The sequence below is a fragment of the Benincasa hispida genome, chromosome 8 (assembly GCF_027475165.1).
Source record: "Benincasa hispida cultivar pf3 chromosome 8, pf3_genome.v1.1, whole genome shotgun sequence".
Taxonomy (NCBI): Eukaryota; Viridiplantae; Streptophyta; class Magnoliopsida; order Cucurbitales; family Cucurbitaceae; genus Benincasa; species Benincasa hispida.
In genome coordinates this window covers 63324257-63350598 of record NC_143485.1, presented here as the reverse complement: position 1 = coordinate 63350598, position 26342 = coordinate 63324257, and the positions used below count along the sequence as shown (strand labels likewise).

The window sequence follows — 26342 nt, the reverse complement described above, 5'->3', positions numbered from 1 at the left end:
AGTTGTTTTTGAGCAAACTTAATAAATGACTCCGATTATAATCAGTGCCCGGATTGTCTAGGTTAATAAATCCCTAGGTAGAACATTCAGTAGGAGGTACTTGGGGCATTTGATGCTTCATTTACACCTCTCATATTTCTCCCTCATAGTCCACACCATGAGATCTATCATCGGCCTCGTGACACCCTGGGAGTGTCCTCCTAAAGGATGGTGTTTGGATAGGTCAATATCAAGGTGGATGGAGAAAATATTCATAGTAAGTGGGAGCGGGAAGTGCGACAACATATCCCACAGTCTCTCTCATTAGATTAAATAAAGTTTCTGTGCATCGCCTCAAGGCACCTTGAGCGTATCCCCTTATAGGATGACTGTTTTACGCATTTCTTTATTTGATCTCATGTAAAAGGATAAGGTTACTTAGTCTTTTGTCCTAATCTGCTTATTCCCTACGGTGGGCGCATTAGGGCGGGACTCTGGGGCCGAAAATGAGGGGTTACACTTATGCGAAATTGTTAAGGGTTAACAGTTCTGGACCGAACAAATGGTGGCTATTAGGTTCAGCTCCAAGAGTCAGTTCTGCCTAATGGTTGAGAATGTCTCATCCTAGTGAAGGGATATCTGATCACCCCACCAGTGACGTTTGTCCTGTTTCGCTAGGGCATCATTGCAAAATAGAAGTCTTATCACTTAGGGTACTTGGAATCTATTTTGCTAAAACTAATTGGTTAAAAACGTGGTTTTTGCAAAGTCTTATAAAAGTTTATTCGTTTTTCAGCAACGTTTTTAAATGGCTACAGCCACTATCAGTTTACTTAGCGCCGAAAAACTGAATGGCCGAAACTATTCAAGTTGGAAACATATGCTCACGACAATACTCATCATCGAGGATTTGAAGTTTGTCCTTACGGAGGAATGTCCTCCTATTCCACCACAGAACGTCAGTCAAAATGTTCAGGAGGCGCATGAGCATTGGACACGGGAAAATGAGAAGGGTCGAGCCTATATCTTGGCCAGTCTTAGTGACGTGTTGGCTAAGAAATACGAGTCCATGGTCTTAGCACGTGAGATCATGGAGTCCCTGCAGGGAATGTTTGGATAGCCGTCTGGATAACTCAAGCATAAGGCTCTGAAACACATCTTCAGTTCCAAAATGGAGGAAGGCACCTCTATTCATGAACACGTGCTAAATATGATGGTCCACTTTAACGTGGCGGAGATGAATGGGTCTAAAATCGATGAGGGCAATCAGGTTAGCATTATCCTGCATTCATTGCCAGAGAGTTTCATCCACTTTGTTAGCAATACGATTCTTAACAAAGTGAACGATACCCTTATCACTCTCCTCAACGAGTTGTAGACTTACCAATCCTTGCTGAAAAGTAAGGAGAAAAAGGGAGGTGAAGCAAATGTTGTTTCATCTTCTAAAAGGTTCCATCAAGGTTCGACCTCAGGAACAAAGTCTGCACCTTCAACTTCTAACACTGGAACGGGGAAAAAGAACAAGGATGGTAAAGGGAAAGGGAATGCGCCGGCTAACCCACCACCTATTGCCCAGAAGAAGCGTCCACCGTTGGTTGAAAGAGGAAAATATTTCCACTGTAACCAAGACGGATACTAGAAGAGGAATTGTCCTTGTTATCTGAAGGAAAAGAAGACAGCCACGGCTAAGGCCAAGGTAGAAAAAGGTAAATGTGATTTACTTGTGTTAGAAACTTGTTTAGTGGAGAATGATGATTCTGCTTGGATAATTGATTCAGGCGCCACTAATCATGTATGTTCTTCTTTTCAGAGGATTAGATCCTGGCGACAGTTGAAGGCTGGTGAGATGACATTGCGAGTAGGCACTGGGCACGTCCTCTCAGCTGTGGCAGTGGGAGGCATCCAGTTAACTTTGCAGAATAGGTTTCTTATATTAAAAAATGTCTTTATAGTTCCTGAACTAAAAAAGAGCCTTATTTTTGTAAAGTGTCTGTTACAATGCAATTACATTCTTAGTGTTTATTCATAAGGATGGTGTTGAAATTTGTACAACTAAATTGAAAAATAACTTGTATGTGCTAAGACCGTTAGCCTTAAGTTCCCTCCATAACATAGAGATGTTTAAATCTAACGTAACTGAATCTAAATGCCAACAAGTTTCTCAAAAAGAAATGCCCAACTTTGGCACCTTCGATTAGGGCACATCAATCTCAATAGGATTGAGAGATTGGTGAAGAATGACATTCTAAGTGAGTTAGAAGAAAATTCTTTACCAATGTGCGAATATTGCCTTGAGGGTAAGATGACTAAAAGACCTTTTACTGGAAAAGGTTATCGAGCCAAAAAACCTCTAGAATTAGTACATTCTGACCTTTGTGGTCCTATGAATGTGCAAACTCGAGGAGGCTATGAGTACTTTATCAGTTTTACTGATGATTACTCGAGATATGGGTATGTCTATCTGATGCAACGAAAGTTTGAATCTTTTGAAAAGTTCAAATTATTTAAGGCTGAAGTTGAGAATGCTTTGGATAGACGAATTAAAACACTTCGATCAGATCGAGGTGGAGACTTTTTGGATTCTGAGTTCCAGGACTATTTATTAGAACATGGGACATGAGACGTGTCCCATATGCATCTACTATTGGCAGTTTAATGTATGTGATGCTTTGCACTAGGTCAGACATCTGCTATGCTGTGGGAATAGTCAGTAGGTATCAGTCGAATAGGCCAGGGTCACTAGATTGCAGTTAAGAATATCCTCAAGTATCTTCAGAGAATGAGGAACTACATGCTTGTATATAGGTCTAGGGATTTGATCCTTACTGGATACACGGATTCTAACTTTCAGACTGATAAGGACTCTTAGAAGTCCACTTTAGAGTCAGTATTTACTCTTAATGGAGGAGCTATGGTGTGGCAGAGCACTAAGCAGGGGTACATCACCGACTCCACAACGGAGGCCGAGTACGTAGTGGATTATGAAGTTGTTAAAAAGGTCGTCTAGCTCAGGAAGTTCTTAACAGAGTTGGAAGTTATTCCAGATATGTCTAGATCCATCACCCTCTATTGTGACAATAGTGGTGTTGTGGCGAACTCCAAGGAGCCCAGGAGTCACAGGCACGGCAAACACATAGAGTGAAAGTATCATCTGATCCGCAAGATAGTGCATCAAGGAGACTTGATCAACACGAAGATAGCCTCAGAGCAAAACGTTGCTTATTCATTTACGAAGGCTCTCATGGCTACAGTGTTTGAGGGTCACCTTTATAGCATGGGTCTACGGGACCACCCGCGGCTGAACTAGGGCAAGTGGGAGATTTTGTTGCACTAGGTTTTTTTATGCCCTAGTTTATTATTTTATACCTGTTTGTTTGTACTCCCCACTTTGCTTTAGAATAAGTGGGAGATTTTTGGGGTTTGTGCCCTAAAGTCTCGTGTCCTGTAGTTTGTAAACAACTTTGTAAGAACGTCTGTGATGTATAGTATATGTGATATTTACTTCACTCCTTGACTTTGCACATTTAGATGTTTTTATTTTACCACAAACCAATAAACTTAATATCCCTAGTTGTCTTTATGTAACCTAAGCATGTATGTAGTGACATACAAGTGGATCATGTCTTAAGTGACAACCGAAATAATCTATAGTATATGGATATAAGAGGGAAACCTTATCTTGGTAACACTACGGACGTGGCTCGCTTTGTGGAATTGTTACAAGTGTTGTGACTTGTCACAAATGGTCTGATCCTGATCATTCATGTAGTGGATATGCAAGCGGAGGCATCCTATACAAAGAGTTTGTATAAGACCTGATCTCGAAGTGTTAACGTCTCGTCATATAACTCCATTCATGATTGAGACTTCACTTCACTAAGATGACCATAGGTAACATGACCTCAATCTTGAGTGAGTTGGAAACTCCTGCCATTGAGGGCGGTCTTTTGATTTGTATGGGTGCGAGTGGCTAGAGCACCGACTCAAACCTACTACTTTGGGGATTCGTCTGATTTGGGAGTTGGAAACTCAGCTTCCCAAGATGGAGTTCACTCCTTTCCCGAAGCAGGGGTGAGTAGATAGATTGCTCTCTTAAGGGCTGATCCCGGGGTTTGAACGATGTGGTGCCACACATCTTCTCATGGCCCGAGAGGTGTTCACACATAGTAGAACTATATTGTATTGTTCATTAGAGGGATCAGTGGTACTTAAGAAGAAAGATGTAACTACAGCTTAGAAGCTTACAAATCCATAAAATTTGACTAGTCTACAAAAAAAATGAGGAAACTGCTCGTCACTTGAATGTAACTACAGTAAGATGTAACGGAGTTTCAAATTTGAATAGTCTACAAAAAAATAAACAAAATTTAATAACTAATCTATGAAATAAACACAATTTAGAAGCTTACAAATCCATTAAATAAGTTTATCGGACCTTTTTTTTAATTCAAGTGATTTTATTTAAACTTTGACTAGTCTACAAAAAAATAAACAAAATATAATAGACTAATCTATGAAATAAACATACTTTAAAAGCTCACAAATCCATTAAATAAGTTTACAACTTAAAATTAAATAAAGTTTGAATAAGGAAGTCTATTAAAGACAAATGTCTTATACATTTAAAATATATAAATTGCAACTTTTAGCACATATCAAAGCCTCTATTGCTTTTGGATGAATTTTGTTACGATATGGGCTTACAATCCTACACAGGTACTAAAAACAGACTCTGATGCAACACTAGATAACGGGATGGCTAATATGTCTCTTGCAATTTCTTGTAAAATGGGATACTTGATCCCATTCAATTTGCACCAACTAAAAATGTCAAAATTAAATGATCGAGGTAAGACAGGTTCATCCAAATATGCATCAAACTATTGCTTCTAATTTTTATTATTGGAATTTGATACAAACAAGTCATAATCATTAAAATTATCAAATTCTATATTTTGTGATGTTTCATCTAAATTTTTAGAGCAATAATCATCACCTTCACTTTCATTCTGTTTCCAAATCTGAACAAATTTTTTTAATCCTTTCTACCTCAAGAAAAAAAATACCTCCATAAATTCTAGGGAAGTAAAACTCAATCAACTTCGATTTGTAACGTGGATCTAAAACTGCAGCTATGGTCATTATCCCATGAATTTTCTTCTAATACTTATCAAATTTTGAATCATATTTGAAGTCATGTCTCCTATCTGTTGAATGCCAGAATTCGTCCACTCAAAAATAGCCAATTTCAATTTACAAATTTTTGGGAAAAAAAGATCAGCAGTAGAATATTTGGATCCAGAAAATATTTTATTTACATGATAAAACATTTTTAGTTTCTCACATATCTCTTTTGTTAATACCCAATCTTGATCCAAAGGCAAACACTTATACTTTGATTCTCATTGTTTTAATCGATAAAAAACAGCCTTGTACTTCAACAATGCAGTGGCTAACATAAAATATGTAGAATTCTACCTAGTACAACAATCAAGACTCAACATCTGACCATCATAAACATTCAACTGACGAGCAGTTTCCTCAAATTTCTCCTTCTTTCCTTGTATATGCACTCAAAAAGACACACTACTACATAAACTCTCATCCAATATTAAGTTTTCACACAAACTATCAACAAGCATATTAACCATGGAGTCATTTGTACTACAATTATCTACAGTTACAAATGACAATTTTCTATCAATATTCTAGTCTAACAGACCTTCCATTATTTCAGTCTAATAGACATTCCACACAAACTATCCATTTTTATGACTCCACATATAGTTCAAGTATTCATGTTATAGCTAGAGATTCTTTGTTTATTGGATTTAGGGTTAAAATGTGTCGTTCACATATTCAATAATATTTTTACTGAATAACCTCAATAACAATTTTGTTGTAAAATAGAATATGCTTAATGTTTACAAACAACGAATTATAGGACATAAAACCCAACATCTTTATCTTAAGAAAAAAATTCTTGAATCAATCATAAACATTAGCCAATTTTAAATTTCAACATTAGGACCTAATTTTAATCACCATAAATAATCAAAACACACCCGAACAACTTACCCAAAATGTGGTTGGATTCAAATTCACTTCCAAACTCGCAAACAAAAGTTCCAATCTAAGCAAATTCAATAACAATGGTTAGAGCCTCGAATTCAACAAAAGTTCCAATCTGAGAGTTTTTATCAAATCTCATCATGCAACCACACTCAATCTAATTTATGGTCAGTAGTTACTTCCCAATTCAAATGGGAATTGTGTGATTGTGTCTGAGAAGCACCGCATGCTTGAGAAAAATGGGAAAAACCCACTTTCTCAAATTTCAAATTTAATTTATTTATTTCCAATTTTTCAATTAATTCAAAATTAATTAAAACCAATATGATCTAATTCATAACTAATCAAATCCAACATTTCAAAAAAATTCAATTTCTCAAATTGTATTTAAAATTGGAAATTAATTTGATTTTTAATTAATTAAATAATTTAATATCAAATATTATATTAATCACACACCTAATTTTAAACATAAATTCTATTCCTGCAATCAATATTTAAATATTATAAACTCTTCAATTTCGTTTAATTTCAATAAATTAAATGTTAATTATATTGAATATAATTAAACAAACCCTAATTTGATTTTGAACTTATTCAAATTCAAATCCTAATACAATTTGAACCATTCAAATTGATATTAATCCAAATTCACTCAATTTAATAATTCAAGGTATTCATATTTTACGAGCTAATAGAGGGATCTTATGGACTTACAGATTATGAGCTCCTACGATTAAGATTAATTGGCTTTAGACCAAATTAATCAATATTCGTTAACTATCAAGTCATATCACTATAACTCGATAGTTGCACTCTTCTTACTGTAGATATATTTGTGTCCACATGATTTAACCATAACCAATAAGTCGACCCTTCACTAATAAGGGCTGGTTCAATATGTTGTTTTACCCTGATTTCCTTAAGTTCCTACTGATCCTCCAATGAACAATTGGTTTATGATCTAATCTCTAAATCAGATTCCTCTCAAGCCAATGAGAGGGTGTGGTTAGGCGTGAATTCTATCTTACACCCTATGTCCCTATAGTTAGCTCAGGATTAAGATGAAGTTACCTAGGTCATCAAATTGAAATAGACAGTCTTATCAGTAAATAGTGTTATAAAGTAAAAGTAACTATTTCGTGGTATTTTCTTTTGCAAGCTCATTACATAGGACGCCCCTACTCGCATATCACCACATAAACGATTCAGGATCAAATACAAGGTGAATCGTATTCATAGTGTCCCTAAGTTAATATACCCAACTTTATCCCATGTTATAGGCCGTTTTGGTTATATAGTCGAACTTGATCCATTTTTATATCTCCACATATAGTTCAATTATTCATGTTATAGCTAAGGGTTCTTTGTTTATTGGATTTAGGGTTGGAAGGTGAATTCACATATTCAATAACATTTTTACTAAATAACCTCAATAACAATTTTGTTGTAAAATAGAATATGTTTAATATTTACAAACACGAGTTATAGGACATAAAACCCAACATCTTTATACTGAACAAAAAATTCTTGAATCAATCCTAAACATTAGCCAATTTTAAATTTCAACATTAAGACATAATTTTAATCACCATAAATAATCAAAACACACCCTAATAACTTACCAAAGTGTGATTGGATTCGAATTCACTTCCAAACTCGCAAACAAAAGTTCTAAGCAAATTCAATAACAATGGCAAGAGCCTACCATATATAAATCAAGGATTCCAAGGCTTAACATACTTACCTTTTGATAATGTTGGATGAAAGCTCCAAACCTCTCTGAAACCCAAATTAATCCTCCACAATTAAGATTTAACCAAAAGTTAGCCCAACTATCTATTGATAAACCAAACTCCTTAAACAACAAGAACCAGGACACACCAAAAGTCATCAATCGGATCCTTGTGCTGCTAGACAGTGATCCTCGATACGTCATAACTTCGATCAAAGACCCGAAACATAACGGGTAACAACAAATCACCAAAATTGAATGAGCAATCCAAATACTCAGGAAATCCTCACAAACCACAATCTTACCCAAAATCTGCTAGCGGCGACAACCCACGACGGCGGTGAACAGGGCTGGGCGAGCGATGGCGACTGGAGGAAGTGGCGCGACAGACATGCAGACGACTAAGTTGCATCGCGAAAATCCGGTGACTTGGACGAAGGCTCCGTGCGGATGGGTGGTCACGGCGGGCGCGGCTGGCGTGGTCTACAGGCGACGCCTTCTTCCGATGGTCAGATGCAGTCAGTCATGACTGGTGAAGGAAAGAGGCAGAGAGAAGGGGGTTGCTCGCGCGGTTGAAGAAGGGAAAAGAATTTCTTTTCTTTCTTCTTTTTTTTAAAAAAACTTTGTACACTAACCAAGGAGCCCTAAATGAATATTTATATACTTTTAAAACCACACTCTAATTCCAAATATAATTAAATATATACCTTTTCATTTTCCTATTTTTAAAACTCCCTAATTCCCTCATTAAACATCCCATATTAAAACAAATCCAAAACAACTTAAATCTCATTCTCCAAAATCAGTTACCATATTTCTAAATTGAATTTCTCTCAACCCAAAAATTAAATTCCATTTTTAATTTCAACAATAATATTCTCAAATTTTTCATTACTCAATGCAACCTTTTCTAAATTTTCTCCAAAACTAAATTCATTTTCCACTAATTGAATTAAACTCAGGTCGTCTTAAAAATTTTAAATGCATCCCGAATAATTAGAGATAAATAAATTAACTTAAAATTACCTCAAAATTTTGGGACGTCACATTCCGCTTGCATCACCACCTTGTGAATTTATTCATTTGACCCTGAAAACCATCCGCGCGCTGCGATTCATAAGTTTTCTTGTACTTAATACTCAATATTCGACACTTTATACTCAATGCTCGATGTTTGATGCTCTACGCTCTATGCTCTATGTTAGATACTTGCTACTCGATCCTCGATCCTCGGTACTCGCTACTCTATGCTCTACGTTCTTGATACTTGCTTTACATTCTATGCATCATTTAGAAGTTCACTCGATGTTCTGTGCTCACGTGCTCTATGTTCTATGCTCTACATTCTATACTCATTCAGAAGTTTACTCGATGTTTGGTGCTCGTGTTTGATGTTTTACGCTCTATGCTCGATTCAAAAGTTCACTCGATTCTCGATTCTCAATGCTCTATACTCTTTGTTTGATGTTCTATGCTCAATGCAAAGAAAAACATAAAAAATGAGAAGAAAAATAAGAACGAGTGCAAAAAAAAATGCAACAAAAATTGCAACAAAAAGAAAGAAGAAGAACAAACTCAGAAAAAATGAAAAAAAAAAAAAAAAGAAAAATGTTGCAAAAAAAAAAAAAAGAAAACTGAAGAAGAATGCATTTAGAGCTAAAGTGGTAATTTCACACAGTGATTGACAGCTCTTAAAAAGATCTATTATTCCTAGCTTAATTCGGACTCATTATTGGATTTTACATGTTTATTTTCCTATTTTGTAGGAATCGAGCAACCAAAAGTTAGAATTGGTGATTTGGAGTAGATCGGGGTTAATTTGAAGCAATTTGGAGTCGATTTGAGCATCTGGGCTTCAAATGAGCAAAAAAGATCAAAATGTCCCTACTGGTGTGTCATAACGCTCGTGATTTGCCAAAGTCTGACGCTCACCTAACGCTTGGAGACAGTAGCTTGAAGTGCAGGGTAGTGTTGCAATGCTGCAAATATTTGCAACGCCACTGTCACAACCCCACATAAAGCTCCAACCGTAACGCTTGTGGACAGACTGGGTAGCGTTGCAACGCTACCCATCAGTGTTGCAATGCTATGATCTTTGATGGATGAAGAAGTGAAGCGCGTGCAAGTGAATGTTGGGGCCAACATTGGACTTCTTCCTTGACACTCCTGATTGACTGTTTTAGCGTTATAATGTTATTTCAAGCATTGTGACGCTGCTCTTTTAGCGTTATAATGTTATTTCAAGCATTGTGACGCTGCTCGTTTTCTTTAAATACTTTCCTTCATCTTTAGGTCAAAATTATGTTGAAAATTGTATTGTTCTTCAATGGAGGCTGGGGAGAGACCTTGACTTCTTCCTTTTCCTTTTATGTTTTCAATATCCATAGGTTAGTTTTTATTTTATTTTCGGATTATGGACATGTTTTGGATTGTATCCCATTGGTTTATCTATGAATCGATGAGGTAATTCTTTCGTTTAGTTCTTGGATCGAACATTCTTGTGATTTGATGAGTTTTCTGTCCAATCTTGCGTTTTAAATTAGAATTATGTTTTTCTTTGAATCTCGCATGATTTAGATTTGCTTTCATGTGTTGGATTGACATCCCTATCATGATCGTATATCTTAGCTAGTTAAATTCAGGCTTGCACGTATCCTTGTAATCGACCATGCTTTGAATTTACCCTTGTAGCACTGATTAGATGAGCATGCTTAGGTGTATAGGCTGACCTTGAATCTTTGCATCACACGTTTAATCCAGATTTAAAGAATAAATTGATCATTTGAACATGGCTTTCTGAACACTTAATCAACATAGTTGAATCCTTGTTCTTAATGCATGCGTTTCTAATTCTTTATGGCTGCTATGAAGGAACTCTAAATAAGAGAACCATGAGCGAAAGCAAGATCTTTCCAAGCCCATTGTGACAAAATTCAAAGCATTCACAAACATACAGAATAGTTATGCACCTTAGAACAATTACAACATGCTTTCTTCACTAAACACAAAAGGAACGAGAGATACACCTTTGAGGAAACCTTTGTCTGTGAATCTCTTGTTCTCGTGATCATTGGAATAACAACCTCTCGATGTCGCTCAGATCGCCTACCAATCTCTTGATGTCACTTAGATCACGAACAAACTTCTCCTTGAACAAGAACCTTTCAACACAACCACTTGGTTACCTTGGTATTCTCAGAGTGAAAATCCAGAAAGTGTGGGCTCCGTGTGAATTTGGTAGAGGGAAGAAGGAATCCAACGGCTGAACTAAACGATTAAGTAAGTGGGAGAAGGTCTATCGCATAGACACAAAGTACTCGATCGTTTAGTAGATCTCGCTCTCGTGAGAATCGTCTACACGATTGCTTAGTAAATCTCACTTGATCATTTACACGATCGTTTAGTAAATCTCTCGCTATCACATGATCGTTTAGAAATCTTGCTAGATCGTTTATACGATCGTTTAGAAATATCGCTATTAAACGATCGTTTAAAAATCTCTCGCTATCGTTTAGTATCCCGCTGAAGGCTATCATGTAGTCTCCCGCTTAAAGCAAAATGATTAGCAATTTTCTTAATGAAGCGATTCTTTCAAAATGAAAACATTTTTCATTTTATCCTTCAGTTATGAAAACTGATCATAACCTCCCATTTTCATGCACAGTTAAAGGAGAAAACTACCCACAATTATCATATAATTGTTTTAATTATAAATAAATATAATAACTAACTTATCATATTATATTTATAATCTATAGTTTCAATATCACATCATATGTAACATTTAAACCATAGTCCTTTTCTCCTTTATTCAATATAAATCATATTTATATCAAAATTCTCCAATTAATGTATCTCATATATTATATCAATTATATCACATATAATTGAACATGTTTAATTATATCATATATAATCAAGCTGAACACTTCAAACTGATCCAAAAACTTATTCTCAACTTGAATCCATTGAGCTACCAAGGGAATCTTATGAACCTGTAGCTTGAAGCTCCACCAGTATGTGAATAGCTGATTAAACTCTTTAATCACGAGATTCACCATCTGTTAACTGTCGGACACTCCACTAAAGACCAAGCACTCTTCTCACCACAGATATATTTCTGTGTCCATCGGATATAACCAGTCAACAGTACGATAACCCTTCACAGATCGCTCGTAAGTACAGTTAGGCCAATTTACCGTTTTGCCTCTGTAGTTACATCTAACTTCTTAAGTACCACTAATTTCTCTAGTGAACAATACATCATAGTCCTACTATGAGTGGACACCTCTCGAGCCATGAGAAGATGTGTGGTGCCACATCGTTCAAGCCCCGAAATCAACCCTTAAGGGAGCAATTTATCTACTTACCCTTGCTTCAGGGAAGGAGTGAATTCCATCTTGTATAACTAAGTTCCCAGCTCTCCAGTCAGACAAATCATTAAAGTGGTAGGTTTGAGTCAGAAATCTGGCCACTCGCACCCATGCAAATCAAAGAACCACCCTCATTGGCAGGAGCTCCCAACTCACTCAGGATTAAGGTCATGTTACCTAGGGTCATTCTAGTGAAATGAAAGTCTCTGTCATGAGTGGCATTATATAACGAGACTAAACACTTCGTGGTCCAATCTTATACAAACTTTTTTATATAGGACACCCCTGCTCGCATGTCTCCACATGAATGATCAAGATCAGACCATCTGTAGCACTTTACAACACTTGCAACATCTACGAAGCAGGTCGTATCTGTAGTGTCACCAGGATAAGGTTTCCCTCCTTTATCCATATACTATAGACCATTTAGGTTATCACTCAAGGCATGATCCGCTTGTATGTCTTCACATATATGCTTATGTTACTATGACAACCAGAGATCTTGGTTTATTGGTTTGTGGTAAATGCAAATAAAATATATCATATTTCATAGACAATAATGAAGAAAATATCTCATATTATTACATCACAAGCATTTGTTCATACAGATGTTTACAAACTACAAGACCTTACGAGAGTTTAGAGCATCAACCCCAACATGCTAAGGACCAAATTGTATCTAGGAGCATGTAGGTTAGTTAGGGCATGGTTTTTCCAGCCTTAATTATGAATTAGGACGCCCGATTAGTTCGGATTAATTGATTTTTGGCCTTTGTAGAGATTAGTTAATTCGCATCGATTTGGTAGTTATGCATGCATAATTCGAATACATGATATTTTGGCAAAAAACAATGATTTAATTTACATTGAACGGCTACTTGATCCGAGAACTAGATGAATCCATTACTGTTCCGTATATCCCTTGCAGTTTATCTTTCTTGCATGTTTTCAATATCAAAACCAAAACCCAAAATCCCATTTTATTGTTTTTCCACAGTCAAATCTAACCCAAAAGAAATTAATTCTTTGCTTCTTTGTGGTTCGACCCCGCACTTACCACTGTTGCTACGTTTCAGTAGTAATAGGAGTAGTTCGGTAATTTTACAAATTTTCTTTTGATCAAGTTTGAGGCTTATTAATAACGTAGGGCTCGGGCTCTGTCAAAAATGGCGCTGTTGCTGAGGAAGCAAGCCAGTTAATATCTTTTTATTAGAATTGACTGTTAAACTCTAAAAATCCCAAAAATATTTTTTTCTTTTCTCGTGTCTACTTGTTTTTCAATTGCAGAAAATATGAACATTTATGCGCTTCAAGCAAGATATGCGAAACAATGGGAAACACAAGAGGTAAGAGAGATCCGTAAGCTTAGAGATCAAATATCTGAACTAACCTCTATTATTCAAGTTATGATCCTGAGTACGAATATTATCCTCCTTGGGATGAGCCTAGCCAAACATCGTTACCGATGCCATATTCGTCTGCCAATCTAGGTATTTCTTTAAAGGATATAGTTAGGGAACTTTTAATCGCTTTGGTGAGTTTATGCAGTAGTGTCCTAAGATTATCAAGAACCCGTCAATTTCTAGCAGGATGACTTCTATTTCGATCAAGAGGTTAGAGTTGAGCTTCAGAGTTTGAGTGACCACATCGCTCAGATCACTGAATCAGTCAAGAGACTGAAGGAATCTTGAGAATCAACATCCTTTGAGGATGCCGAGTTGAGGAGTGGAAATACTTGCATCGATGATTTTGCAAAACAACTGGTCCCTCGAATTCCTGGCCAGGGTAAGACGTTGGATTTCTTAATGTATAAACATACTAATAATTTTTTTGAGTGTGCAGAAAATCATTCAGAGTCGTCCTACGTCTGTGGCACTAAAGCTGACCTTGTTAGGGAATACGCATGGACCAATTCAGATGACGATGTTTATCATTCGCCATCCCAAGAACAAGTTTGTGAGGTTAAGTATAAGTATGGGCTTAATTTGGAAAAAAACCCAGGTAAAAGAGTTAGAGGCTCCCAAGCCTCGTCCTATTCTTTGTCCCAGTATTTCTCTTATTTTTGAATTTTGCTCGCCTTCACCTCATGAGTCAGTCGAGTCAGAGTCTTTATTTTTAGTAGAGTCAGTCTTAGAGTCTTTTGTTTTATTTCCTTTTTCAAAAATTAAAAATCTAAAATTCGACTTGTCTGATTCTTTTCAAAAGATGGGAAGCCTTATGGCTTTACCTGGCCATATCGACTCATCCAAGAAAGAACCAGAGAAATATGAGAATTTTTTTGTGCCTTGATAGAGGACAGGTCGCGTCAAGCAACTGCCATTAAAATTTGCACTTCATGGAGGCATCCATGTCTTAAAATTATTTTTCCTTTTGTGTTTTTCTTTCTTTTTAGTTTTGCTAAATTCTTTTTTGTTTTGTAGGTTTTCTTTTATTTTCTCTTTTTGTAGGCCTCTCTAGAGCCTAATAAAGCGAAGAGGAGATGCCCGACCACCATCATCCCGTGCGCGACATTGTATCAGGGGAGGTTTTCTAATCCCTTGTTTTTATCTTATTGAGCTTTAGTATAAATACATTGGGGACAATGTATTATTTTAATTTTGGGGAGGGGTACCCGTTGGGTAGTTTTTATTAGCTTAGGGTCCTTAAGCGCTGTGCTCGGACAATGCTTATGTGCTTAATTGCCTTGCTTGCTGTTTGCTCTGTGGTTATTATGATAGTTTAAGACACACTCTTTCTGTAATGAAATTTGCATGAAAAACGTTAGGAATGAATGATCATGATTTTTAGCCCAAATTTAAACAATTTTCTTGTCTTTCGTTCATCTTTAAGTCATTGTTTTGCGAAATTAAAGTCTTGCATGCTTAGAATTTGGTTATCTAATTTGTATTTCTATTATCACCCCGAAAGGCCCACAAGCATTGCAAGGCTACGATCTTTGACGAATGAAGAAGTGAAGCGCACGCAAATGAACATTAGGGCCAGTGTTGGACTTCTTACTTTATGCTCCTGATCGAATGCTTCAACGTTGCGACGCTGCCTCGTTTTCTATAAATACTTCCCTTCATCTTTAGGTCAAAATTATATTGAAAATTGTATTATTCTTCAATGGGGGCTGAGGAGAGGCCTTGACTTCTTCCTTTTCCTTTATGTTTTCAGTATCCTTAGGTTAGTTTTTATTTTATTTTCAAATTATAGATGTGCTTTGGATTGTATCCCATTGGTTTATCTACGAATCGATGAGGTAATTCTTTCATTTAGTTCTTGGATCGAGCATTCTTGTGATTTGATGAATTTTCTGTCCAATCTTGCCTTTTAAATTAGAACTATGTTTTTCTTTGAATCTCGCATGATTTAGATTTGTTTCTGTGTGTTGGATTGATGCCCCTATCATGATCGCATATCTTAGCTAGTTAAATTCAAGCTCACACGTATCCTTGTAATCGTCCATGCTTTGAATTTACCCTTGTAGCACTGATTAGATGAGCATGCTTAGGTATATAGGCTGACCTTGAATCTTTGCATCGCACGTTTAATCCAGATTTAAAGAATAAATTGATTATTTCAACATGCTTTCCTGACACTTAATTAACATAGTTGAATCCTTGTTCTTAATATATGTGTTTCTAGTTCTTTATGGCCGCTAAGGACCCAATTGCATCTAGGAGCATGTAGGTTAGTTAGGCCATGGTCTTTCCAACCTTAATTACGAATTAGGACGCTCGATTGGTTCAGATTAATTGATTTTCGGCCTTTGTAGAGATTAATTAATTCGCATCGATTGGGTAGCTATGTGTCACAATCGCTCTTTCAGAAGCTTCTCTTAGCGATTGTGCGGCACTTGTTCCCGCTCACGAACAAGCCAGCCAACTCGATTACGGACTGCCGACGGCACACCGAGTGCCTCTTGCAACCTCCACCCCCGTTTTAGGGAAAACGGTTTTAGAAAACGGGTTTGGAGAAAAGGTTTTCGTAAGAAGATTTGTGAGTGTGAATAAAGAAAGAAAGATTGTAGTAGACTAGAAAGCAATAAGCAACAACAACGGCTTTATAGAGTACTACTCCGGGTATGAGGAAATGATGGTTAGTCTTATCCCCATATAGTGCATTCTGAACAAAAAGCCAACTGGCGCCCTTGCATATGCAAAAGGGCGAGTGGTCACTTACAATGAAAATGTAAAGAAAGCAAGCTAACTACACTAATACAATACAGGATGTGAAAGTAAGCTAGAAAGGGGTTGGATTGGGCATGCGGCCATGGGCAACAGGCCCTGGACAAGCATGACCGTTACATTCTCCCCCACTTAATTGGTTGACGTCCCCGTCAACCGACCTTGTTCAAAACCTGCAATGGCTGGAGCTGCATTCTTCAAGTCTTCGGCCCGCTCCCAACTGATCTCTTCGTCGGGGAGATCCTTCCATTTCACTAAGAACTCTGTTAGTTCACGTCTGGGTCTTCCAATACGGCGCGTACGTTTATCCAGGATTTGTGCAACTTCTTTCTCAGCAGAACTCTTCATCGTGACCGGTGGGCGTCTTAGCATGTTTCGCTGTTCGTCCTCGGGATCGGAATGATATTGCTTCAGGATACTCACATGGATGACAGGATGAATCTTCATCCATGAGGGTAACTGAACCCTGTATGAGGTTCTCCCGACCTTCTCAATTATCTCCACTGGACCTTCATATTTCCTTACTAGCCGTTGGTCTCTCTGGCCTCGGAAACGAAACTGTTCCGGTCGTAGCTTGATCAGGACCTTGTCCCCAGCTTGAAACTCAAGGGCCCTCCGCTTCTTATCAGCCCACTTCTTCATCCTCTTCGATGCTCTTTCTAGGTAGGCGCGAGCGATCTCAGAGGTTTCGCTCCACTCTTTAGTGAAGTTATGTGCCTGAGGACTTTTGCCTGCATAAGGGTGGTCCACCAAGTGTGGCATGAGTGGCTGTCTGCCGCACACGACTTCGAAGGGTGTTTTTCCGGTCGCGGAACTCTGCTGGCTATTGAAGCTGAACTGAGCCACATCTAACAACTGGACCCAGTTCTTCTGCCTAGCGTCGATAAAGTGACGCAGATATTCCTCGAGCATACTGTTGAAGCGTTCCGTCTGTCCATCGGTTTGGGGATGATAGCTAGAGGAGATATTCAGTGATGATCCCAATATTCTGAACAATTCTGTCCAGAATGTCCCAGTGAATCTTCCGTCCCGATCGCTAACAATGCTCATGGGGACACCCCATAATTTCACGATGTGTTTGAAGAACAACTGAGCAGTCATCACGGCTGTGCACATTTTCGGCGTTGGGACGAACGTGGCATATTTCGAGAACCGGTCGATGATAACAAGGACCGATTCAAACTCTCCCACCTTGGGCAAATGGGTGATGAAGTCGAGAGACACACTCTCCCACGGTCTAGAGGGCACAGGTAGGGGTTCCAGCAGACCCGCTAATTTCGCCCTTTCAACCTTATCTTGTTGGCAGACAAGGCAAGTCTTGGTAAATTGCATGACATCGTCTCGAAGACTTGGCCAATAGTAGCCTTGCTTCAGAAGGGCATAAGTCCTCTGCCAACCATTATGTCCTGCCCACGGTGTATCGTGACACTCCTTCATCAGTGACCTTCGTAACTCCCCGGATCTGGGGATGTAGAGGCGATTGCCTTTGGTGTATAGTAGATCATCTTCCACCCAGAACTGGCGTGTCTTCCCCTCCCTGGCCAACTGTAAGATGGCCTGCGCTGCTGTATCATTTGTCAAGTGAGTTTTGACAGTTTCTCGTACTGTTGCACTCAACGTACTTGCTTGTAGGCGGGCGAACATGCACAGGGCCGCATGTTCGCTCTTTCGGCTAAGAGCGTCAGCCGCTTGGTTGCTCTTCCCCGGTCTATGTTCGAATTGGAAGTCGAACTCCGCTAGACATTCCTGCCACCGTGCCTGTTTGGACGACAACTTCGGTTGGTTGAAGAAGTGACAAATGGAGTTATTGTCGGTCTTGACCACGAACTTGGCCCCCAAGAGATACTGTCTCCAGGCCCTCAAGCAGTGAACTACTGCTAACATCTCTTTCTCGGAGGCGGCATACCTCCGTTCTGCATCATTTAGTTTTCTACTCTCATACGCGATGGGGTGTCCGTCTTGGAGGAGAACACCGCCCAACGCGAAGTCAGAAGCATCAGTCTCTACTTCAAATGGCTTGGTCACGTCGGCAATTCCGAGGACCGGCCCCTCAATCATCACTTTCTTCAAGCCCTCAAAGGCGGCTTGACATTCAGGAGTCCAGCTCCATTGGCTATCCTTCTTCAACAGTTCGGTTAACGGCCCTGTTCTTCTCGAGAATCCTTCTACGAACCGCCTATAGTAGTTGGCTAGTCCGAGGAAGGATCGTAGTTCGGTCACGGATGATGGTACCCTCCAGTCTCTAATTGCGGCCACCTTGCCCTCTTCCATACCAATCCGACCACACTCAATCACGTGGCCGAGGAAATTTATGCGCTCTTGGGCAAAGGAGCACTTCTCTCTCTTTACATACAACTGATTTCTCCTCAGCTTTTCAAAGACTAGTTGGAGGTGACGCCGATGGTCCTCCAACGAGGCACTATAGACCACAATGTCATCAAGATATACTACGACGAATTTGTCGAGGTATTCGTGAAACACTTGGTTCATTAGGGTACAGAACGTTGCTGGAGCATTGGTGAGGCCAAAGGGCATCACGAGGAATTCGAAGGCTCCATATCTCGTGACACAGGTCGTCTTGGGTTCGTCTCCTTCAGCAATTCGAACCTGATAATATCCAGACCGTAGGTCCAGCTTCGAGAAATACTTAGCACCGTGAAGCTGATCAAATAAGTCAGTGATGATAGGAAGGGGATATTTGTTGCGGACTGTGAGCTTATTCAAGGCCCGATAGTCGATGCACAACCGGAGGCTCCCATCCTTCTTCTTCTGGAACAGTACTGGGGCTCCATAAGGAGCCTTTGCCGGTCTAATAAATCCTGCCTCTAACAACTCGTCTAACTGTTTCCGAAGCTCAGCCAATTCTGGCGGGGCCATCCGATATGCATTCTTGGCAGGCGGCTTTGCCCCTGGCAACAACTCAATCTCATGGTCAATCCCCCTTCGTGGGGGTAAGGACTTGGGCAGGCTTTTCGGCATGACGTCCCGATACTCTTCCAAGACAAATAGAACGTCTTGGGGGATCTCCTCTTCAGTGGACTCAACTGATTCTATCGGGATGGCCATGAACGTGGGTTCGTCGTGGGCCAGGCCCCTCTTCAATTGGAGGGCTGAGATCATTCTCACCCCATTTGGCTGCTTGATACTGGCTTGGACTACGGTCGGTGTAGATTCGGTAATGACTAAGCATTTGGCAAGGGGCATTGGTATGACTTTATGTTTAAGCAGAAATTCCATTCCCAGTACCACGTCGAAATCATCCATCTTGACAATTACGAAGTCAACGAAGCCCTTCCAATCTCCTAACTTCACTGGAGTTCTCTTCGCTATCCCCGTAATTGGTAGGGCTGCGGAATTCACAGCTTTCATCTTCCCTGCATCTCTTTCCCAATTCAAGTTCAGGCGGCGAGCTTCCCTTTCAGCCATGAAGTTATGGGTAGCCCCAGAGTCAACCATCGTGGTCTTGGCCGATCTTTGGTTGACCCAAGCGTCCACATACATGAGACCTTTCTCTAGTGGCTCCGTCACCTTTCCCATATTCTTCTGAAGTGCAGATAGGAATTTCAATGCCCCCATCCTGGGATTCTCAATTTCTGCCACTGGTTCGTTTACCGTCTCCTCCAGTTCAGCCTTGTCTTCGGAGGTAGAGGCCAATGTGGCTTGAAAAGCATTGAACGCAGTTCGATTTGGACATTCGCCCGCCCTGTGTGGCCCTCTACATATGAAACAAGATAGGGGGCGATTGTAATTGTTATGCTGTTGTGGCGGCCCCCGCCAGTTGTTTCCTGATCTCGGTTGGGATGATTTACGGTCCCCCCCTGTGTTCTTGTCTCCTCCCCCAGGTCGGGGAGGACTGGAACGGCTGTTTCTGTTTCCCCCATTGGAGGAAGTTGATTGTTTCCTCACATCTTGCGAGTCAGTGCTAAGGTCGTACAGCCGTTCAGCTGCCGCGTAGGCAGAGGGGAGATCCTGTACTCTCTGTTCATATAGTTTTGCTTTTGCCCACGGTTTCAGCCCTTCCACAAAGCAAAAGACCTTGTCTTTTTCAGACATATCTCGTATGTCTAACATAAGTCCTGCAAACTGTTTTACATAGTCCCTGATGTTACCTGTTTGCTTTAGCTCTCGAAGTTTTCGTCGAGCCAAGATCTCGACATTTTCAGGGAAGAACTGCGAACGAAGTTCTTGTTTCAATCTATCCCAAGTATCAATAGTGCAGCGTCCTTCCTGTATGTCTGTAAATCGTGATCTCCACCACAATTTCGCATCTTCAACTAGATGCATCGTTGCTATTGTGACTTTCGACTCTTCAGTCACTGTGTTCGTCGCCTTGAAGTATTGCTCAAGGTCGAAGATAAAATTTTCCAGGGCCTTCGCTTCTCGCACCCCACAGAAGGGTTTCGGTTCTGGGATTTTTATTCGGCTCACTGCCATTGCTCCCCCAGGTGGGGCTTGGTTCCCTACCGCTCGGATGGTGAGATTCACTCTAGCACTCACATCCGCTATCTCGGCTCTGACGACATCCAGGGCGATCGAAAGTCTTCAGATAAGTCAGTTACCATCTGAAGTATTGCTTTTTGGGAGCTGTCCAGCTCTTCGACACGCTCCTCTATGTGGGCAACAGAGCCCGAGGAGCTATCGCCTCGTTCAAAGCTGCCGGACCGTACTGTCTTGGTCTCGAGGGTCTCTACCCTCATCATCAATTCTCTGACGGGTAATCCGTCTAGGCGGCCTACCACCGCATCAATTCCATCGGCTTTCTCGGCAACTTCTTGTAGCCGAGTCTCAAGGAAACGAACATTATCTGGGACCTCTCTCAGGTAGAGCATTTGTTCTTCCATCTCTACCAATCTGTCCACATGGGACTTGTTCAGGTTCTTCGTCGCCGACATGGTCACTGATCTCTCTCTATAAGCCAACCTTGGCTCTGATACCAACTGTCACAATCGCTCTTTCAGAAGCTTCTCTTAGCGATTGTGCGGCACTTGTTCCCGCTCACGAACAAGCCAGCCAACTCGATTACGGACTGCCGATGGCACACCGAGTGCCTCTTGCAACCTCCACCCCCGTTTTAGGGAAAACGGTTTTAGAAAACGGGTTTGGAGAAAAGGTTTTCGTAAGAAGATTTGTGAGTGTGAATAAAGAAAGAAAGATTGTAGTAGACTAGAAAGCAATAAGCAACAACAACGGCTTTATAGAGTACTACTCCGGGTATGAGGAAATGATGGTTAGTCTTATCCCCATATAGTGCATTCTGAACAAAAAGCCAACTGGCGCCCTTGCATATGCAAAAGGGCGAGTGGTCACTTACAATGAAAATGTAAAGAAAGCAAGCTAACTACACTAATACAATACAGGATGTGAAAGTAAGCTAGAAAGGGGTTGGATTGGGCATGCGGCCATGGGCAACAGGCCCTGGACAAGCATGACCGTTACACTATGCATGCATAATTTGAATACATGATATTTTGCCAGAAAACAATGATTTAATTTACATCGAATGGCTACTTGATCCAAGAACTAGATGAATTCATTATCGTTCTGTATATCCCTTACAATTTATCTTTCCATGTTTTCAATATCAAAACCAAAACTCAAAACTCGTTTTTACTATTTTTCCATGGTCAAATCTAAACCAAAAGAAATTAATTCTTCACTTCTCTGTGGTTCGACCCCACACTTACCACTGTTGCTACATTTTAGTAATAATAGGAGTAGTTCGGTGATTTTACAAATTTTCTTTTGATCAAGTTCAAGGTTTATTAACGACGTAGGTCTCGGACCCTGTCAATGATGCATAAACAGAAAGTCAAAATTTATTGGTTTTAAAGAAAATATGCATTTTTCATTTGGACTGGCTTTTTCCTCAACTTCATGCCATTTCATTACGAAGATTAAAGGATCTTCTACTTTTTAATGTTTAATTTGGGGCAGAATCACAATGTGTTAGCCGGTGGTGCTGAAAGATTGGACGAAACGCCAATGGGGCAGCTCAAGTGTTCGACGAAATGTCCCAATGAAATGTGGGTCTTTGGAGCGCAATGCTAATGCGACGCCCATATCCAAGGACGAAAGGATATGTATAGATGTATATATTGTATATGTTGTGTGGTTCATTGCTTGAAAGTCCATTCCCTTTTTAAGAGCAAGGCTTTCCTTCTGCTCTCCATTTGGTGGGGGCCTTACTTTGTTGCGTGTGAAGTACACTGTTTACATGCTCATTTCGATGTCTTTCCTTGGTGCCAATGCGATCTGCCCATGTTTGTCAAACATGTATAGTGATTCTGTGGAAATAAACACACGACTTGTTTACTTTACGTCTGCTTTTTTTTTCTTTGTTTGATTCGTATTTGATAATGAGTAGATCCTATTCTTATTTTTTTTCCAGTTAAATTGCAGTTTTTAAACTTTCAAATTTGTATCAAAGACTTCTAAACTTATAAATGCATTAAATCAAGTCTCTGAATTTTCGATCTTATTTCTAACAAGTTATTGAACTTTTAATTTCGTGTCTAATAGACTATTGAACTATTTAGAACTTTCTAAATTCATGAATTTATTACCTATTAGGCACACCAAAAGTTTGGAGTCAAATTTGATGGATTTATAATCCAGTGACTTATTAAATACTTTTGAAACATAAGGAACTAACTATTAGACGTTGATGTGAATGTTCCGAGATCAAACTTATAACTGGCAAGTCTATTGGAGTTTTTTTTGGGGAATTTGTAGGTTTCCCACAGAGGTTAATGAATTATACTATGCATAAAAATGAAATGAAAGTAGAAGAAAATAAGTTATACAAAGATTTGTATGAATTCACTCCTGATTAGGTTACATAGCTTTTCCTACCAGAAGAATGTGGATTGGCATGAGTAGAATATAGTGTCACAAGAATATGCCTAACCTTCCTATTAACCTCTATTCAATTTTCAAAATCCTTGGTGCAATATCATTTGTGTAATTGAAATATCTATTGATATTCGATATTGATTTAAGGACCAATTGATATATCTGATATCTTGTAATGCGCATCCACGAAACATACAAAATGTTATCGATTAGTCATGGATATGGATAATACATACTTTCAAATGCCTTATAATTTTCCAAAAGATATCTGTTGTTGTGTTACAATTTAGTAGGCTAAACTGAAAAAATTTGCTGTAGATGAAGTAGAAGAAGAATAAGAAGGTGCCATATTCCGCATTTCTTCATCTTTCTTGACAAATCACAATAAACTTTTGGAATCCTTCTTGGACTTGAAATCATCAACATACTGCTGATAAACATAGGAAATGAAACCCGCAATCGCCAAAGCCATGGAAACACCTTTCAGCTTACTCATCTCATCATGAAAGACGATCACTGCTGCAACAGGAACTATAGGCAATCCCACAACACTTACAGCATTGGAAAACAGAGAAGAAACCTCAAATATCAAACCAACACACCCAATAGTGAAAGCTTGCCATATAAAGGTAATAAAAACCAATGTCATAAAATAGGACGCTTTCCCCAACTCAAACTCATTCATCTCCCTCTTCAAATCCCTCCACTCTCCACTCATAAAAAGCCCAAAAATAATGACTACAGAAGCAACCAACGACCGGTACACAATCATGTCGACCATCGCCTTGAATGACTCGCTTTTCATGACCTTGGTGAAGAACAGCTGCGTTAAAGAAAGCAGTAGGCCATAGCCTGCTGCTCCAGCCATGGTGCAGACGAAGCCAATGATGTATTTGGCCTTAGAGGCCTTTTCTTTGACTGAGCCATCTGATTCGGTTTGAAAGACAAGGAGGGTTGAGGAGAGGGTGAGAAGAATAAGAGAGATGATTATTGCAGGAGTGAACTTTTGGGAATTGAGGAAGAAGGAGAAGATCGCATTGAAGGCTATTTGTGAGGAACAAATGAGGGAATAAGTGGAGACAGGGAGATACATTAGGCCAACTGAGAACATGTAGTCATCTGCAGCTAAAAACAGCCCCAATGAGACATAAACCACAACCAGTTCCAAGGTTGTTTGACGTTGTTGTTGCTCTGTTTGTGAAATGTTGTGTGTGTTTGTTTTTTTTTTTGTTTCTGTTATGAAGTAATAAGGAAGGAAGATGGGGAAGCCTACTACTTGCACCAAGGTTCCAATACATTTGCTATTGCCTCCTTTTGCAAAGTAGAGTCTTCCAAGGAGGTTTGCCATTGCCTGTCCTAGAAGAAGAAAGATGATATAGACAGAGATCTTAATCCACTTCATGTACTTTGTTTTTGGTTCTGAAGATTCTGAGGAGCTTCCTTCTGAGGAGCTTCCTTCTTTCTCTATCTCATTTAATTCTGAGCCTACTTCTTTGGTTATCTGATCTGATTCTGAGTGATGACAGTTCAAAAAATGAACAACAGTTATAGAACATAAAACATTTCTTGCTGCTGATGAGTTGATCTTCACTTTCGTGGTTTTGTTGAACAGTGAACCTCTTACAAAAATGAAATAAGCTTCTTCTCAATGCCATACAATGTGGTTTCATTCAATGTTATAAACTAATATCATGTTAATCATCACTATACTAAAAAGCTTCTAATGCTTCATGTCTGTTTTCGTTTTTAAAATTTACGTTTGTTTCCTCCCAATTTAGTTGCTACAATTTTCACATTTTCTAAAGAAACATTTGAAACTTAAAAATAAAAACAAGTTCTTCAAATGACTTTAAAAGATGACTTGGTTTCTTAAAGTATTTATAAAAAGTTTAATAAAATAAAGAAACTTATGCATGGACATAGAAACTTAAATTTCAAACAAAAAAATTAAGGTAATTTTTTTTGTAACCGTTTGGTTTTTTAGAATTAAGTTTATAAACACTATATCCTTTTTTTTTTTTATTCACTTTCTATCGATGTTTAAAAAAAAAAGCTAAATTTTGAAAACTAAAAAAAATAGTTTTAAATTTTTTTTTTTTTTTTTTTGTGAATTTGACTTCAGAATTCAAGTATTTCTTCGAAAAACATGAAACCCATAATAATTTAAGGGAAAAAAACAAGCATAAATTTTTTTAAAAAAAAACATTATTTAATGGGACCTAAATGGTTAACGATTATTAAGTAGAGAGAAATAAGACAATTTCATCATTTATAACACTCTTCATACACTTTAGAGTCTAGTTATTAATATTAATGTACTTCTCATAATACAAAAATGAAAATAGAATAACATAATAAGAAGTTAAGCTCACATCTTCTACTTCTCTTCTCTGAAACAGAATGAAATGAGAAATATGGTTGTAAGTAAAACATTTTAAATTTGTCTTCTAATATCATCAAAATTTCTGCACTTCAAAAATTAAATAAACCATACAAAAAAATAAATAATAATAAAAAAGCTTATAAAATTACTCCAGATTTTTCTTTGATGTTCTTTTTAAGAGAATACTAACCTGTCATTAGTGGGAACTTTTCTTGAGTTTCTTCCATGACTACACTGTTTTTCTATCTTCTTGGACAACAAATTAGGACCCAATTGCTTGTAAATTACAAAACACCAAAAATTTTGAGAAGAAAGAAAAGTACCTTTATTTGTTTATGATATTGAGGTAACTCTTCATTTTTCCGACTGTTATTTGAGTAAGAAAGAACATTTAAAGCGTGTTCAAGAATCCAGGAATAAGAATAAAAGAAAATGTGAGCCAACTTTATTTCGGTGTTTACTAAAATCGAGAATAAAACGTAGGGTACAGTTCAACCTAAAATTTGTAAATATTATAAGACCTTTCACAGTCTTTTTCGAAGGTCCTGACAATTCATGTTATCAAAAGTCAGAGACTTTTTATAATATTTTTGTAGAACTATAATGAATGCTATAATAGAGTATGGAGATATAACATTTATACATGGCTATAAAAATATTCAATAGCATTAGTCATTAAAGCTATCTTTAACATATAATAGTTTGCTCTCAATTTTATCTTTATTATACAATAGCCTTTTCTTAATGCTTGATTTGATATATGATAACCTTTTTTTAAA

At 38.5% G+C, this 26342-nt stretch overlaps 1 protein-coding gene and 1 long non-coding RNA gene across 4 annotated transcripts; both read right to left on the bottom strand.

The window, feature by feature from the left end:
- Nucleotides 1-7566: 7566 nt before the first annotated feature.
- On the bottom strand, nucleotides 7567-8418 carry LOC150034769 (uncharacterized). Its single transcript, XR_016531291.1, has 2 exons — nucleotides 8092-8418; nucleotides 7567-7992 (listed from the first exon to the last, which is right to left on the bottom strand). It is a non-coding gene; the product is annotated as an uncharacterized LOC150034769 (long non-coding RNA).
- Nucleotides 8419-23321: 14903 nt separating this feature from the next.
- Nucleotides 23322-26025, bottom strand: LOC120082481 (putative purine permease 10). Of its 3 annotated transcripts, none has more exons than XM_039037667.2 (2): nucleotides 25754-26025; nucleotides 23322-24692 (listed from the first exon to the last, which is right to left on the bottom strand). In XM_039037667.2, the coding sequence occupies exons 1-2, from the start codon at nucleotides 25788-25790 to the stop codon at nucleotides 23560-23562; spliced, it is 1170 nt and encodes a 389-aa protein (XP_038893595.1). In that variant the 5' UTR covers nucleotides 25791-26025; the 3' UTR covers nucleotides 23322-23559. The 3 variants fall into 3 exon arrangements, with proteins under 3 accessions (XP_038893595.1, XP_090172134.1, XP_090172133.1); XM_090316008.1 differs by having other exon boundaries at nucleotides 23322-24799; nucleotides 25754-25934; XM_090316007.1 differs by having other exon boundaries at nucleotides 23322-25570; nucleotides 25754-25901.
- Between the last annotated feature and the right edge of the window lie 317 nt (nucleotides 26026-26342).

Excerpts from the sequence above, each read along its gene's own strand:
- LOC120082481 (XM_039037667.2), bottom strand. The coding sequence starts at position 25,790 with ATGGAAGAAACTCAAGAAAAGTTCCCACTAATGACAG. Across the intron at positions 24,693-25,753 it reads AAAGTTCCCACTAATGACAG|AATCAGATCAGATAACCAAA; the intron begins GTTAGTATTCTC and ends GTCATCACTCAG.